The sequence below is a fragment of the Polyodon spathula genome, chromosome 6 (assembly GCF_017654505.1).
Source record: "Polyodon spathula isolate WHYD16114869_AA chromosome 6, ASM1765450v1, whole genome shotgun sequence".
Lineage (NCBI taxonomy): Eukaryota > Metazoa > Chordata > Actinopteri > Acipenseriformes > Polyodontidae > Polyodon > Polyodon spathula.
The window spans coordinates 12809766-12826688 of record NC_054539.1 but is presented as its reverse complement, the minus strand read 5'-3'; the positions used below and the strand labels follow the sequence as shown (position 1 = coordinate 12826688).

At 36.3% G+C, this 16923-nt stretch overlaps 2 protein-coding genes and 1 long non-coding RNA gene across 6 annotated transcripts; 1 reads left to right on the top strand and 2 right to left on the bottom strand.

Annotated features, from left to right (window-relative positions):
- Window positions 1–1912: 1912 nt before the first annotated feature.
- Window positions 1913–6922, top strand: zgc:163080 (uncharacterized protein LOC799515 homolog). 4 transcript variants are annotated; one of them, XM_041252138.1, is made up of 5 exons: window positions 1913–1989; window positions 4801–4883; window positions 5309–5410; window positions 5738–5825; window positions 6374–6922. In XM_041252138.1, the coding sequence occupies exons 1-5, from the start codon at window positions 1922–1924 to the stop codon at window positions 6411–6413; spliced, it is 381 nt and encodes a 126-aa protein (XP_041108072.1). In that variant the 5' UTR covers window positions 1913–1921; the 3' UTR covers window positions 6414–6922. The 4 variants fall into 4 exon arrangements, with proteins under 4 accessions (XP_041108072.1, XP_041108073.1, XP_041108075.1 ...); XM_041252139.1 differs by having other exon boundaries at window positions 1940–1966; XM_041252141.1 differs by lacking the exon at window positions 1913–1989 and adding an exon at window positions 2082–2153.
- A 438-nt stretch (window positions 6923–7360) lies between these two features.
- On the bottom strand, window positions 7361–10098 carry LOC121316861 (glutathione S-transferase 3-like). Its single transcript, XM_041252137.1, has 4 exons — window positions 9768–10098; window positions 9283–9424; window positions 9030–9161; window positions 7361–8568 (listed from the first exon to the last, which is right to left on the bottom strand). Exons 1-4 carry the CDS (start codon window positions 9887–9889, stop codon window positions 8446–8448), a joined length of 519 nt encoding a protein of 172 aa, XP_041108071.1. The 5' UTR covers window positions 9890–10098; the 3' UTR covers window positions 7361–8445.
- A 2412-nt stretch (window positions 10099–12510) lies between these two features.
- Window positions 12511–16551, bottom strand: LOC121316860. Its single transcript, XR_005950462.1, has 3 exons — window positions 16182–16551; window positions 15185–15283; window positions 12511–14858 (listed from the first exon to the last, which is right to left on the bottom strand). It is a non-coding gene; the product is annotated as an uncharacterized LOC121316860 (long non-coding RNA).
- Window positions 16552–16923: the final 372 nt, after the last annotated feature.

Sequence of the window (16923 nt, the reverse complement as noted above, 5' to 3'; positions counted from 1 at the left end):
ACAGTGATATTTTTAGTTGTTTTCTTCTTGTGCTTCAGTTTTGTTTGCTACAATTTGCTTTGTTTTTGCAATGGTGAAACACAATATTTAGCTCTGATAGCACAGACATATAAGAATACAGTAGTTATGCAATTCTGTGTTTATGGCAGGGAAATAACTCATGCAGTAACAAGTCAGTAAAGAAGGCAGACTAGTAAAAATGAGACAGTTTTGATTCCCAAAAAACTCCTTCAAACCAAGTGAAGAGCTTTCAAACCAACGTGTTTAAAAACTATGTTTGCATAGCTCTGTGTTTGTTGGTTGGTATCAGGATAGGAGTGAAAATGTGCTCTGGACCTTGATCTTGCTGTAACTAAGAATTTTGGACCTTCACTAAAATAACTGAGTACCCCTGTGGTAGACAATAGCCATCTGTCTTGGTTCTGTGGTGTCTCGGCATGTGATCTCTCACCACTGGTGCTTTGTTTACTCTCTTTAGTCACTGGGTTTCTGTCTCTCCAGCTCCTTTTCTCGAGCCTGTAAGCGCCAGTGTATCCAGAGAAAAGAACACAACACCATCAGCTTTCTACGTGTTTCCAGTACCCGTCCAAAACTCTGCCTCCTGCCAGGGAACTCTCACTAGTCTACCCAGTTTGGCGCATCTACTAACCCGGTTGTGATATTAGTGCGACCTGAAACACCTGTGCTTCCAACCTACCCACGATGGCCACCACAACCCGACCCTATGTTTAAGGCATGCCTCATCATGGTCACACTGGAACCTCCCTTTAGTGCCTCCACCTGTCAGGAGCCAAGATTTCACTCCTTTAACCTGTCTTGACCCTGTCACAATATATTTTTACTGAAGAATATGTACTACGTGAAGTGACTAGGATTCTGATGATAATGCAGTTAAAGTATGATATTTATAGTTTTTTTTGGGGGGGGGGGTTTGGACACTACCAGTCAGACACATCTTTGCTAGTATCATGTTTCAAGACTTGGTTGCAGGGTCCATATTGCCTCAGTTATTTGGTTCCTGGACATTCCAGATCACTCACCAGAGAACCTTGGTGGTGAACATTTCCGGATGAATGAGATATAGATAAATAAGATTCCAAGGGCTGTAATTATGAAAAAATGTGTAGGCCAAAATCAGACCCTGTTTGTCCCCAAAGGGTGCCAAGTAACTTTTTTTAGCAAAACAATTCTGTGTGTCCTCATTCCTCATAGCTTGTTTTGCTGTTACCCCTTCATATACAACGTTTAATGCAAGGAGAAAAAAAACAAACAAAAAAAAAACACCAGAGGCTATCAAGTTTAGTTTACTTTGTTGACCAAGTGGCACACAGCAAAAAGATTAATCTGCAAATAAAGCTGTATGGCTCTTTTTTTCTTCTTAAATTTCATTGAATTAAACATACATTCCTAAACCTGAATCACAAATGGAAAAAAAAAAAAAAAAAAAAAAAACACTTGAAAAATAGTATTTTCAATCCGAGACTGAATGATGAATTAATGACAGCCTGTGCATCCTTAAATCGAGGTGCATCTGTGTCATTAATTCCAAACATCTTCAGGAAATAAAATAAATGAAACTGTATTATACAATAGTATTAAGCAATAGTCAATAAGTACAAGGTGCTCTATGGGTCTAGTTATGCGAAGAACAAGCTAAATCAGACACAATGAAAGGGCTAGTTCTGAGGTGGTATTATTTTGGGACTCTTGCCTGAATGATACGTTGGTCACAACTGTGCCACACGCAAGATGGCGGTTTTGATTACCAAAACTCCATTCAATGTACTATGTATCGTTCTTGCAGAACTGTTGATTTATTTATTGTAATATTGTTATTAATTTAAACAATCAATTGACAACCAAATAGTAATGATAATGGGTGGTGTTTACTATTATAAAGAAAATCAAATGCCAAGGTTAAATGACAAAGGTTAAAGGTAAAGCCAGGCTGGTGATACTGAAAGAGGTATGCTTTGAGTGGGCGACTGGGTGTGTATTTATTTTATTTATTTATTTATTTATTTATTTATTTATTTATTTTCTTAGAATTCGAATTAGAGATAAATACGATCTGCTGTGCTGTGAAATACTCAACTGTACTGTGATTCTTGGTTGAATTTGGAACGATCGTAGTTCATCGTCAGAAGCTCTGGGTACAATAACTGCATACTCTGTATCAAAATAAGTGATATACCTGATTTTTTGTAGTCGCAACTGCGATGTTATGGGGCACGTTTTCGCCTTTACTTAGACAGCGTACATGTTATTAGTAGTAGTAGTACAGGACCCGACCCGGACCCGGACCCGCAACCCGCAAGTGTTTGTCCTTTACATACTGCCTGCGTCAACTGGCTCTCTCTCGCTGTCACATTCACACAGAGATAACTACCATTCTCCACAGGTTAAGTTTATGCAATAGGTTATACAACATGGCAGCTTTCTGTAGTGGTCAGCATACATTTTAACATTGTAACGCATTAACTACCTCTACTATTTAAAATACCCGTCTGCACCTTTCGTGCTACCAGTTGAAAGGGAGCTACACTTGTGCTTTCTTAGAGAATCATAGGCGCCGGAGACGGGCCACTGCCCATGCACTTTTTAAAAAGGGGAACCTGCCCAACCATTTTTAACAGCGTATAAGCAGAAGTAATGCATTGGCGCTAATAAAATTGCTTGCTGATTACACGTTCTGTTACCTCAGGTAATTTTTCATTATTTAAAATAAGTAAAAATGTTCAAACTATCTTCACTGTTAAAAAATAAACTTAACTCAAATGGATAAAGTTACATGATGGTATGAGCTTAGTCAGCCTCAGAGAAAGCTGTCGTGACAAAAACCAAATGAGTAACAAAACTTAATTATAAGGCAACGTTGTTGCAAACTTTAAATAACCAGTAGACTATATATAACCTGCTTTAATATTTGAGGTAGTTGTTAAATTGGATTCATTCATCCATAGAAATACACCCCCCACTCGATATATCGCGGGTGTCGGGGTCCAAAATAAATCCGCTATATATCGAGGGCCATGATATATATAGTGAGAGACCCATAGAAAAACAACTAGGCTAATAACAAATATTGTACAACTGTGTGTAAGGGTCCAGTATAAATCCTCTACACAACCTGCTTTTTCTAATTTTTTTGTATAAAAAGCAGCACCCCATTTTAATTCGTACAGTGGAGGGTAATTGCTTCTCATCAACTTCAGTCTCCAATTAATTTCTCGAGTCTTCCTCTTCTTTCTCAAATGCACAAACCCGCTGTAATAATCCATTCCCATCAACAACATAGGAGGCTTGTTGCTAGGGAGCTGACGTCACAGCCTTGTGGCTTTTGCTAGTGCATTGCTGCCACATGTTAACACCTCCTTGGCTAAAATAAAAACCGCTTCAGCAAGTAGGTATTTAATTAGCTTTGTGTTGTTATGCAATATGTATGTATATGATAACAGTACAATATTAATTCTTTGTTTTTAATTGTTTTGTATATTGTTCTTTGTGATGTGCAGTTACAAACAGTAATTCGAAGTGCCTATGTGTGTATGCAGCTAAGGCATACGCAGTTAGAGTGTAAAAATGGTGAGCCAACTCCAGGACCGCGATATATCTGAATCCGCAGTGTAGTGAAGGCCGATATACGAGGGGTGGGTATACTTCAAAAATTCCTTTTTTTTTTAAACCTGTACTCGAACTAGAAACCGCGAAAAGGTTAACGCTAACTAGAATTTCTTAACACAGTGCAACTGGTCAATAATATGAGAGAACAGTGAATTCGGTGTAGTGTTATTTTCAGGGTTTGCCAGATGCTACTTATAAAATCCCCCTGTTGGTGAACCAATTTCCCAACTCGGGCATACCTAAACAACTTACAACTTCTGCTTAGAAAGAATGGAAGTGCCTGTTCAAATCTGGTCCGTTATGCTGTTTTCAGTCTTTTTTATCTTTTTAAATTTAATTGATCATATTTTTCCCTCGTTAAGAAAATAGTATGTGAATATTTATAATATGATTGGGTCTTGTACATTTTTTTTACTTCTGCAACTTTGTGGTGGACTTCTCATTTGGTCTTGTTCATCATGAATTGTTTTTTTTTTCTTTTTCCAGTTTGTTTGCAAAAAAATAAAAAATAAAAAAGTATAATTAATGGTAAATATCCCTCTGTTTGACAATAGGAAAATGCATCACATCACTACTGATTGCATCTGTACCAAAATCTCAAAGCATACCACTTTCTAACATTACATGGGTCAAGTTTTGGTATGCGTACCACATTGTAACATTACAACGGTATCTGAGCCTTTTTAGCGGACAACTGAAAAACAAAGCTACTTAGCATACATTTGGGGTGGTGAGATACATGAGACACATTAACTTACTAAGAGTGAATGTGTTAACTATCTCATCAGAAAACCAAGCTATGTCGCATGCAAGTCTTCCAAAATGTGCAGTTACTACAAAAAACACGATGTCCCTGGCCAAATAAACTCGCCGCTGTACCAATTAGTGCAGGGATGATGTGTCTTACTGTTTCTAATACTTTATGATACTCACCTTATTGGATATTGAAGGTCCACAATGCAAAACCAATGCACGTGTTGGTATGCATTTCAATATTACAATTCCAATTTAAAACAATGAAATTCATTAATCTTGATTTATGGATATTGACTTATACTGCCAGCCACACTTTCCCAGGCAATCAATCAATCAATCAATCAGCCAATCTTTATTTGATATAGGCAAGCATATACTTACAATATAAATATGTATGAGAGATTTTGTCTTTCTTTCCAGCACAACAATGGCAATTGATTGGATTGGCTTTGGCTATTCTGCAGCAGTGGCTTTAGGAGGCTTTCTTGGCTACAAACGGAAAGGTAGGCAACCAACTATGTACAAACTTGAACCGTTTAACTCCAACAAAGCATGTGGACCAGATTCATTGTCGTTCTTCCATTTGTGGTTGATGTTAGGTGTGATGTGCAAGTAAAAGAAGAGAATGTGTCAGAATTTGGTAAAAATGCCCATCTTGATGACCATTGACCTTTTTTATTCTCCCAAGGTCAGGATGGCCTTTACAAATAATGATAATAGTGTATCATATTAAAGCTTGTGTCAAAGGCTTTCCAACAGAAAATAATTGACACATAAAGGGTCCACCAATGACCCAATAGCTTTTATTTAATTAAAAAAGCAATGTTCCTATTGTATAACATATTGTGACGTATGATGAAACACTTTTTAGTGATTAGTGTTAAATATAACGTGTGATAGACCTAAATCGTTTGTGTTTGTTTCTTAGGAAGTGTGATGTCTTTAATTGCCGGTTTTCTCTTTGGCTTCTTATCATGTTATGGGGCTTATCGGATATCAAATGATCCAAAAGATGTGAAACTTTCCTTGAGTAAGTACATTTATGAGGCACAGTGTCTTTTTTATAAGCAGGGCTGCGGTTATGAAATGTGCACTTTCCAGGCAAAACCAGTTTCTCATTTGGACTAAACAAATTCCATCATTTTTTATAATGTGCAATCTGAATACACAGTGTATTACTCCACTGAAGTATACAGAGTTATATGGAGGCGCTAGTGTACTGCAATGTTAAGCTCACTGAGAGAACAAGAAAAATGGCAGGTTGTGACTTCAATTGACACTGTTGATCCTACTGCTCCCTGTAGAGGAGAAACTAAGATTTTATATTTCAGAGGGTTAACATTTTCTTTTATATTAGTTGCAGCTTTCACTCTGACAGTAGTGATGGGGATGAGATACAAGAGGTCCCAAAAATTAATGCCAGCTGGGCTTATGGCTGGTTTAAGGTAATAAGCCACTACTAGGATTTGTAAATAAAGAAAATGGAATATATATAAAATCCATCTATAAATAGGAACTGTAAAAGCTTTCCCAACAAAAGTCCACACAAGCTACAACCACATTTTGATACACCAAGGAAAGGCTTTTCTTCATAATTGACTGTAATGTGTGCACAATATATATATTTTTTCAGTATGTGCCTGGAGCCCCAATATGACAACCTATCCATCTGTGTATGCCCTGTAAGAAGAAACACCAGCAGATGCCAAATACCTGTTTGGCTTTAGTGAACCTTTAAGTTCCATCTGCAAACTATTATGGTTGTTCTCTATTCTTTTGCGCAATCTGGCAAGGCTTAGAACTTGAACCATTGAAAATATGCTTTTTTTTTTTTCATACATAGGTTTCTGAGTTTGATTTTGCTGCACTACAGTATACCTAACGAGAAAAACTAAACACTAATGACACCAAACAAACATTTTTTTTAAATCACATTCAATTGTCTCCTTATACCAAATGCTAATTATTGCACTTGCTTTTGTTTTTATTCCAGCTTCCTCATGGTTTTAAGGATTATCTTCTTAGTGCTGTAGGTCAGCAACTTTCAAGAGCTTCCTGGAGCCACTAACAAGTCCTTTATGTTCTTACTTCAGTGGATGGCCATCAACGCATCATTACTATTTATAATCAGTGTATCATTCATTATATGATGTTCATGTTGTCCTGCGATGAACGATATGGTAGTTTGGATCAAGAAACTTCATTAAGTCCATTGATAGCATAGCTACATCGACCTGTTCCCAAGCCAGATACTAAGAGTGAAAGCAGCACTGACATTAGGTTTTCATTCAAATCCGGTTAAAACAAAGAAAGAGCATCTTGTCATGTAATAACTATAACTAGGGGTCCATATATCCATATAGTGTACCTTGATGCAACAGTCTTAGTCTGCCTCGACTTTGTCTCTTGTACGTTCAATGCCTGCTGTTTTTATTCAAGTGTTTGTAAGAACCATTACTAAAATCACATTTTTAGATTTACTGCAATTGAGGGTCTCATATTTTAAAACTCGAAATGTGTATTATTAATAAATTAGAGAAATGTTTTTATTTATCAGTTTATAAAAAATGGCATACTGTCAGAATTTAGACCTAATGTTATCTGTTAGGAGATTAAGATTTGTCAGTGCTCTTGAGAACAATATATTTCACAGATTATTAATACCTGTAATTAAAGATTAGAGGTTCCAATCATGTTACTAAAGCACTAGTGCGGGAGGCATCCTTCTTTGGTTGACTCTTTCCAACTGTGCCATTTTTGGTTCATCTCTTGGCAGATTTTGAGGTACAGGGTTATTGCAGGGGTTCAAACTCAATTCAACAATTGTTATGCTTGATTTGATAGCTGATTCCAAATCAAAAAAATAATTTAGCTACAGTATTGCTTGCTTCTATATTGAATTCAATAATTAACAAAAAAGATTTAAGAAAAAAAAAACAATTACATTCCAAATTAAAATAAAAGCATTTTGTAAAAAAAATAAATAATTTTTTTTTTTCTTAAACACATGCAAACACACTGAGTTTTGTCATCTAAAAACAAAACAATTTTCTTCTAGAATAAGTTTGTGACACTCTAATGCAGTGGTATATTCAGAAGGTATAATGTCATAGTTTGATTGACAGGAGCCAACAAAGAGAGAAAGGCAGTGGTCATACAGCAAGCAGTGCTGTATTATTCTGCAAGATTGTTTGAAAAAGGTTTCTTATGCACAAAATAAAAGTAACTTGTCTAGACTTTGGCTAAAGAAGCCAACAAAGATCTAAATCAATTTTAAATATGAAATACTATTAAACTTATTAAAATAAACTTTGAAAAAACATTATTTTATGATTGGAATTGTACACGTGGTCACAACAGATACCGCTGGGAATGTCCAGTGCATATCCTTGCCTTTTAATCATTGTCCTCTTTGTGGGTTACAGTCACATACCAAAGGCTGTTGAAGCAAATTATACATTAAATGCTGGGTAACAGTTGCTTGCGCAGTAGGTCCAGTAAATGCACGCCTCACTGAAGTTTCAAGCTTATCTTTGATATTCTTGTTTTTATATTCAGTGCTGACAACTAGAGTAATACTAGTTGATCGACAAGGCACTCATGACAATTCAATCACAGTTTACTAAGCCTATAATAGTTGTTTACCATAAAAAAAAAAAAAAAAGTTTCATATGTTGCCTATAAATGTAACATAATGGAAATGTCTGCATTGAAATGTAAATTTCAACATTTCAGGGGACCGGTTTCCCACTGACAGGGACCCATCCTTTGGACAGAAGTTCAAAAGATATATCTTTAATTGCCCAATAACTCCTAATGCAAAATAAATGAATCATTCACTCCACTGCTGGGGATATTAATAACTTAATTATTACTTAATTTTTTAAATCTCAAAACAAACAGCTCAGGTACCAGTATAACACATCAAAACACGTAGTTTTAGTTTTATATTGTGTATAACAGCATGCTCAGTGCAGAGGTTACAGAAAATAATCAACGTAAGACTGATAACTGTCTGTTTTAATATAATAAAAGCTTTTTCTAGCAATTGCTTTTAACTTTTCTTTAGAACCTCAGAACTTCCATGACATTTTTCACATAGTTGTCATCAGGTTGTGCTTTTCTCTGGCTGCCTGGTTGTAGGAACTTCTGGATGGCTGGCACATTTCTCATTCTTGATCGAAAAGCCTGCAAATTTGACAGTGGCAATAGGATCATTAGCATACCACTGCTAAATAAAGGTATTAAACCAGGTTACTGCAGTGCTTGGACAAAAATCTGTGACAATAGGTCTAACCTAAAAGAACGTGCAAGATTACTCTGTTCCAATATGCTCTGTTTGCAGTATTTACTAGATGCTTTTCTTGTGCTCTTGAAGGATCATTTTGCAAAAATAATGAATATGCATAGAGTACATTTTGTTTAACATGAAAATCCAGGTTTTATGATCGGATTGTAGCAGATAGCAACCACAAGAAATGTCTCTTCCTTACATTGAACGTGTTTTGAAAATAATGAATAGTCTCCAATAGCCGTTGTTAAAGAGTTAAATTCTATCATCCATATCCACAAGCAACCCTTGTGTTAGTGCTCATTTTTAAGTGTGCCAAGTTAAAGTGTTAGTAGCAAAGAATAACTATTCTACATACCTGTAACTGCGGGAAACTGGACAAAATTGAAGGTAATTTTTCTTCAACCATCAAAACAACCTCAAACACCTGAACATCGGCCTTGGTAAGCTGGCCACCAACGAGGTAACCCCCTCCACTCTGAGCCAAGGCCTGCATGGAGACAGGTATTGATTGGACTGAGGGCATACATGGAAAAAAGAATGTAGCTCACAATGCTACTCTAAATAAATTGATCCCAAACTATATAATGTTTGCCAAATAACAAAAGTACCTGTTCATAAACTGGAAAGCACCTGTCTATAGCCTTTGTTTGGATGAGTTTAGTGTTGCTGTCTTTTTCTGCAGAAGGCAAGAATGGATGCTTTATAAGAAGGTCCATCAGCTCTCTGATTCCTTCCACATACATATCAATCCTAAAAGGAAATCACAACATGAGCAACATATCCGTTTATTTTTTAAAAGACCCTTGTGGAAAATTATATTAAATGATCAGAGCAGCCATTTTAACTGTGCTCCATAAAACTGTTTACTTTAGAACTGGTATGACCAACAAGAATTTTGTTTTTCCCTTTTGTAATTTTAAACATTTATTTTCAGAAAAACGTACTCTAAATCAACTTTCAGCACTGCAGAATAATACAGTAGCTTTCAATCAGCATTCCACTTTGGAGGGCTAAACTAAATGCTTAAATACATTTACATTGTTATGTGTGAACTTTGCTTTCATTCAGTTAACCATCAATGTAAACTAATTACATGGCTCTTTCTTTCAAGTCCTTCCCATATAGGTTGTATTTTGCTGCTATGTAGTTTAAAATAGCTCTGGTCTGGACAAGCTTCATTCCATCAATTTCAACAAGAGGCACTTGCTGAAACATAAGGGCTCCATCTAGCAAAGAAAAAAAGATAAGATTTTGAAATAGAATTGATCATGTTCATAAATTAATTTAAATAGGGAAAACTCACTGATAAAAGCACATCTATACCACGCTCTTAACTTTGTTTAATTATGACTCACTGCACTGCTCAGTTTTGGAATGCAAGAAACCCTGTTGTAACCAGATACTGTGAATAAACACTCCCTGCAACGGAAATTAACAATCGACTTTGAACTGATTACAGACCAGAATATTTCAATGGTCCACCCATTTAACTGTTTTAGCACTAAGCAGCTTTACAGAAAGGTATACATAGGGTGAGTAATGGAATAGTTTATTTTATGCAGAAAACAAAATAAACATATATACTATACAAATATGTGCATGCAAAATATTAGTTTAGCTGTCTTTTCAGACAAAATGGTCAAGCAAAAGAAGAGTAGTGTTGAAAGAGTAAAATAGTCAATAAAATTGTCATATCTGCATAACTGCAATGGCTGCTGTGTGAGGCACAATATCACTATATTTGTACACCCAAAATACAGTTTGAGGGAGTATAGTCTGGCAACACTGTATGACTTTGTAAATGTGTTAATTTGAATAAATGCAAGTTTTATATATAAGTTTATATATATATATATATATATATATATATATATATATATATATATACACACACACACACACACACACACACACACACACACACACAGTGCCTTGCAAAAGTATTCAGACCCCTGACCAATTCTCTCATATTACCGAATTACAAATGGTACATTGAAATTTCATTCTGTTTGATATTTTATTTTTAAACATGAAACTCAGAATCAATTATTGTAAGGTAACACTGGTTTTATGTTAGGAAGTATTTAAGAAAAATAAAAAACTGAAATATCTTGCTTGCTTAAGTATATAACCCCTGTGCTGTGGAAGCTCCCAGTTTGCACAGATGAAAGAAATTGCCCTAACGAGGACACAATTACCTTACCATTGGCCTCCACCTGTGAACCATTAAAGTTGCTGTCACATTTTCTGGATAAAAACCCCCCTGTTGAAGGATCATTGGTAAGGCTGTGAATCTGAAGGAAAATGAAGACCAAAGAGCATTCTACAGAAGTTAGAGATAAAATAATACAAATGCATAGATTAGGGAAAGGGTACAAAATAATATCCAAGTGTTTGGATATCCCAGTGAGCACAGTTGGATCAATAAGCAGGAGGTGGAAGCTGCATCACACTACCCAGGCACTGCCAAGAAAAGGCCGTCCCTCAAAACTCAGCGCTCAAACAAGAAGGAGATTTGTAAGAGAAACGGTGTTATTTAGGATTAGGCTTAATTAGTACCATAATTATACTGCATGCACAGTATCACGTAATTAAATCTTTAAGTAGTGTTAGTAATAGTGACATCTACTGTTAATACCATGGCAATGAAACAATATTGCCTCTATTTTACTACCTTACATACTAATTAAAGGCATTTCACCTTAGTACCTATAGTACGAAGCAGGCTTGAGAATGGGGTGCGTATCCCACAATTCTTTTTAATGTCCCGTCCCTGCCTATTGGCCGAGTGCCGCAGAGCAAGCAGGGGCGTCACATTCAAATTTCAAACTACAGATAGACACGGAGCATTAGGCTTATTTATTTTTAAGCTACGTATACTGTTGTTTTTAGCCGTATTTTTATTTTCATCGGCAGACGCAAGTACAGCGCCGACATGTCATTTCCTAAAAATTATATTAACGAGGTTTTGCATAAATTTATAAAGAAAAAAGGTAGTGTATATTTCAGCACTAGTAAAACATTAAAACTTTACGTTTTGCACTAGTACAACTGCTCCATTATTTTTCAACATAATCTGAAAAATGCAGCAGCTACATTCTTCTGTAATGTTCATTGAAACAATACACAATATTGTTCTGCATCACAAGATACAAAAGACAACACATTAATGTAAGCAGTGAGCTGGACCCAAGTTTAAAAGGTGCAGTGCTAGGAATGGAGTGTGCTTTTACCATTTGCTAATGCAATCTAAACGACTGGTAGGTATTCTTTGTATATTGTTGTGCAGTGTATTTATTTATTTATTTATTTAGAAATGCACAAGCAATTTCAAGTACTAGGCCTATTCCTTATGGGTTATGGTAGTCCATAACCCATAAGGAATGGCTGTAGTGTCATGGTTTACTAAAGTGACATAGCACTTAGAAACCAAGGAAAGAAGGTTACAGTTCTCAAACATATGAACATAAATATACATTTTTGAATTGCTGTAAAAGAAAAGTTCTAGAAGACACAGACACTTCCACTGTTAAAACCATATTTTAATGTTTATAAAATAGTAAAGTTTGTTACGCGGTACAAAGTTGTAAAGCGGAAAACATGATCATGTACCTACAGAAAAGGGCTTCTCAAACTCAGTCCTGGGGACCTGGGCTGACACTTAATTGAACTAATAATTTGCTTAGTTAGACCATTTTACTTGTTTTCAGCTCTTAAACAGTTGTGGTTCAAGTTACTTATAAAATGTTATAGCTAACTTGAAATCTGCAACTGTTAAGAGCTGAAAAAAGTAAAAAGGTCTAATTAAGCAACTTATCAGTTCAATTAAGGGTCTAGTTAATTAACTGAGAGCTCAGTTGGAATGAAAACCAGCAGCCACAGGGAGTCCCCAGGACCGAGTTTGAAAAGCCCTGCTATAGAAAACTAACTGGTTACTATTTTCAGCAGGAACTGATAATCCTGCAAATGTCCATTATTACTCTAAGGTATTACAAACAAGTTCCCGAAGCAGAACTAAAATAACAACTTCTGAATATAACAATGTTTCATTAACCGGCATTTCTAAGTAATTGGTTGGCATTCCACAGCAAATGAAGCATTCACCAAATAGAAACAGAATGTATTTTTGGAATGGACATTTTTGTATACACTTTGTGTGAATGGCCAGTTTTACAGCAACAAAACAAAAAGTATAAAAATATGTCTTCAAATGCTGCCAGCATATACGGTGTCTATAAAAAGTGAAACATTGAATTCTAAATTGCAAGGCCAGCTTTGTCAAACTTAAATACTTAAAAAAAACAACTGTTGCAATCAATAACAAAACCAGTTCCTTACAAGGGACCTGTAGTTACTGATCAAATAGCAGAGTTTTACTCAACATACAGCAGAAAGAGTTTTAATGTTCAGTTGAACTGTGGCACTGTACATTTCTAGGGTATACACATTACATATTTAAGAGATTCCAGACCACATTTAGCAAACATGAACATGTCAAGTATTTGTGTGCAAAATGCCACCATATTGCAGGGATTTAAGTCCAAACAACAGGTAAATCTGGAAAAGCAACTTTAGTGAACGGAGACATAAAAGCCAGAAAGTAACACAACAACTGTTTGTATTGCAATTTGTGAAATGTGGTCTGTAAACTCTATATTAAAGTACAAACAAATCTGAATCAGAAAGATTACTAATAAGAATGACAAGCATAAATGAATAAAGCAATATCTGCACATTAAAAATGAAAAAAAGCATCATAGCTTTTGCAATGTTTTGCTTTAACTCTGCTTTCTAGTAAGATAATGGAAAAGTATGCACATTTAACCCACACATGATTTAGCACTAAATAAATTAAATAAATACTGATTTGTAATCAGCTACTTCACTCTATAAAATGAGTTTTGAATAAAAAAAACATTCCTCCCTCTAATAAAACATTGACAAACAGTGATTGTTTGTGCGGTATAGTATGCTGTTGAAATATGCAATCTGCATTTCCATTAAAATAAATTAATTACTCTTCTAGAAAAATTATACAAAAACAGTTGTGAAAAAACAAACAAACATTCATACAAATGTAGCCATATTTAAAACCTGGCTATACAAATTATACATTTCAGCATGGAGAATCCGCAATGAATGAATGATTTATTGATTGCAATTGCAGCTGACTTAATGAACTGTGAGAGGCGCTCGGGGCCTGATTGAATGATAAGTTTGGCTGGAGGCCTCGTCCATGGGTGCTCGACAGCTACCTGTGCGAGATCGTCTGGAAAAACATGAACATTTACATGCATCCCAATGCCGCAGATAGGAAGTGGCTTTGGGCCACCTCCCCCAAGACAAGGCTGCCAAACCAGGAATGGAAAATAATAAGGAGTGATTATTAAACCCAAATATTGAAAAAGTAATGAAAATGAGCAGCTGAGACATGGTTTGTACCCAAAGGAATGACTGCGCTGTGGGAAAAAGCCCAGCCTCTCCAGCCTGACAACACCGCAGAACTAAATACAAACTGCTCAGTACTCAGGTAAGGAAAAAAACCCTACTCACATATTTTTAAATTTTTGATGTGGGGGAAACCTCAGGTAATCACTGGCTGAGGGTAGACCATCCTCCAGGCTCCAAGCTCCCGTTTCGACTTCCCAGCGCAAGACTGAGAGGCCGAAACAAAAGAAGCGACGTGGGAGAATAACACATGGAGCCTTTATGCGCTTGCTGATGACGTGTTGGTTAGGGGTGGGCTCTATTGCACAAAAATGAAAAACATATTATAACAATACTGATTAGAACAGTTATATTGACACAAACGCTGAATGCAGCATTATACTGTATGCTGTCTTCAGCACACACCGTTACTTGAAAACTAATTCACAAAAGTGACTGGTGTAAAAGGTACAAGTATGTTACACACGGAGGTCAATCTGCTGCCATGTCCTCTTCCACTAGAATTTTAGGTGAAGCAGATGGATATGGATACATCTTGTTTTAGATTCCTTATGTTGATGGACTGGGAGATTGTGAATGGTTCGCATATTTAATTCTTATTTATGTCCCCCATATTTCGAAGTCCAGACTGTCCTACCATAGGTAGCTTGCACGGGTGGTGGCCGTGGCATTAGCCCAAATGTACTCTTGGAAGGCGGAACAAATGTTGAGGGTTGGCTTCGATGGGATGCATAAGCTATAAACAAACACCAAAAGCAAAAAAAACCAGTTGGTTAACAATTTAATGTATAGTGTCAGCACTTATACAGGCAGTAGTACAATGACCACTAGTTTTGTGCAAAATTTGCAATGGAAAGTATCAAACACACTCACTGTTCCTCATTCTTAAACTGGTCTCATTGCAGAAATTACTCCTTTCTCTGGCTTGCACAGAGACTTTAAGAGGTAAAATATGCTTGTTACCAAATATTCGCGTATAGAAACAAAAATAAATGATGACAATAGGATCATAAACAGAAAAAGCATACTCATAGGGGATATTCATGTAACTAGAACACTTACTAGACGGTGAATCTACAGGTGATGCCAGCTGTACTCTTTGGCCAGCAGAACCTACTTCCTTCTTAAGAAACGCATAACCCCCAGGCAATGAACTGGGACCTGCATTTCACAGAAAATCAATGTCACGTTATTAATAAATGTATCATCTGTAGCACAACATACTGTATCCATGTTATAGCTGCATCTCAGGTCCTTCTGGGGTGTTAAGATACCGTGGGTAGGGGGCATAGCAACAGAAGGCCCTGTCGCCCATAGAGTGTAGGCAGGACACAGCAGTCTGAAATCAGCAGAGTGGAGGTTACGAGTGGGAGTGTAAAAAGATCAAAGATCTGGCAGATTAGTCACAGCTAGCCCATGAAGAGCCTTATGTGTCAGCATTAAAATTTAAAAATCAATTCTAAACCTGATAGGCAGTCAGTGCAAGGCCTACAAGACAGGAGTGATGTGATCTCTTGAGCAGGACCGAGACAAAATTCTGGCTGCAGAGTTTTGAACAAATTTAATTTTAGTGAGGATTAAATACCTTCCTAGTTTAGAGTGTTACCTGTCTTGACTTGCAACAAGGATTTTGTAATTTTTTTTACATAACGCACAATATATGGTAGGAGATGTTATCTGTATAAAATAAATCAGGTGAGGTACAACCTACTTAAAGAAGAGCATGTCCTACATACCATAGGTGTTTCTATTTTTTTGTCCTCCCTCTGTACTTTTGTTTCAGCAGACAAGTTTCTGACACAAGCAACTAATTATGACCCTTATCTGACTGTGTAAGTTCCTTTAAGCTATGTAACAAAGCACTACAAATGCACTAAACTTGTGGCCAGGGCATTTGCTATTGTCCTTTCAGTCATTTATCATTTTAGGCACCAATAGACAGTGCTAACCCAATGCTGAGCAATGCATATGCTGTCATTTTCTAGTTCTGGACTGGCCACAAAAGGTTCAAAATAGTCTGGGAGGGATCGGCATAAAACAAAGCAGCCTTTGTTCTTACCAGGCGTGGTTCTGCTACCTGGTAAAGTCCTGCCAATGACTCCCAAGGGCAAACTGACTCCAGCCCACAAATTGTTTGTTGTGTAGTATTTGCTTGGATTGGTCACTAAATTATTTTTGCACCTATGCCTGATAGGAAACACAATGACAAATCAGTACTGGTACCAAACACAAGTGTGCGAGTCAAAGCATGCACAGTGCAGTCCCTTTCTGTATAAAACATATGGGTATGCCACTTGGTTTACAGGATTTGTACTCATGCACAATTGAAATATAATTTATTATGCTGCCTAGTACAGAAGTCAGTGTGAAAGCAAATCAGCTTTCTATCACAAATGAAAAGGAGAGACATTGCTTACTATAGTATATAGGCAACAAGTGAATATAGGAATACAAAAGGATTTGTGAAACATCAATATAAAAAGTTTGCTATAACATGGATTTCTTTTAAAGCTGCACTTTTGAGATCTACGTAATGGAAATTCAAAACAGGCAAGATTCATAGAATTATCTTGTTGGGTACAAGCACTTCTAGTTTGTTATTATTATTATTATTATTTGATAATAATGACTACAGCAACTAACCTGGTAAATACCTAGACTGTTTCAAGTGTTTAGCTGACATCGCCCTAGATGTAGCCGGATCTTGACAGGGAAACAAGTTATTTACATTTGGATGACTGCTAATCCCTTTGCTGTTTGATGGATTTAGAGCCAAGACACTTCCAAATCTGTAAAATATG

Coding starts and splice junctions, on each gene's coding strand:
- zgc:163080 (XM_041252138.1), top strand. CDS start 1,922: ATGACAAAGGTTAAAGGTAAAGCCAGGCTGGTGATACTGAAAGAGGTA. Junction 4,884..5,308: donor TCTTGGCTACAAACGGAAAG/GTAGGCAACCAA, acceptor TTTGTTTCTTAG/GAAGTGTGATGTCTTTAATT. Junction 5,826..6,373: donor GGGCTTATGGCTGGTTTAAG/GTAATAAGCCAC, acceptor TTTTTATTCCAG/CTTCCTCATGGTTTTAAGGA.
- LOC121316861 (XM_041252137.1), bottom strand. CDS start 9,889: ATGTTTCAGCAAGTGCCTCTTGTTGAAATTGATGGAATGAAGCTTGTC. Junction 9,162..9,282: donor GCTTTCCAGTTTATGAACAG/GTACTTTTGTTA, acceptor GTCTCCATGCAG/GCCTTGGCTCAGAGTGGAGG. Junction 8,569..9,029: donor CCAGTTTCCCGCAGTTACAG/GTATGTAGAATA, acceptor TCAAATTTGCAG/GCTTTTCGATCAAGAATGAG.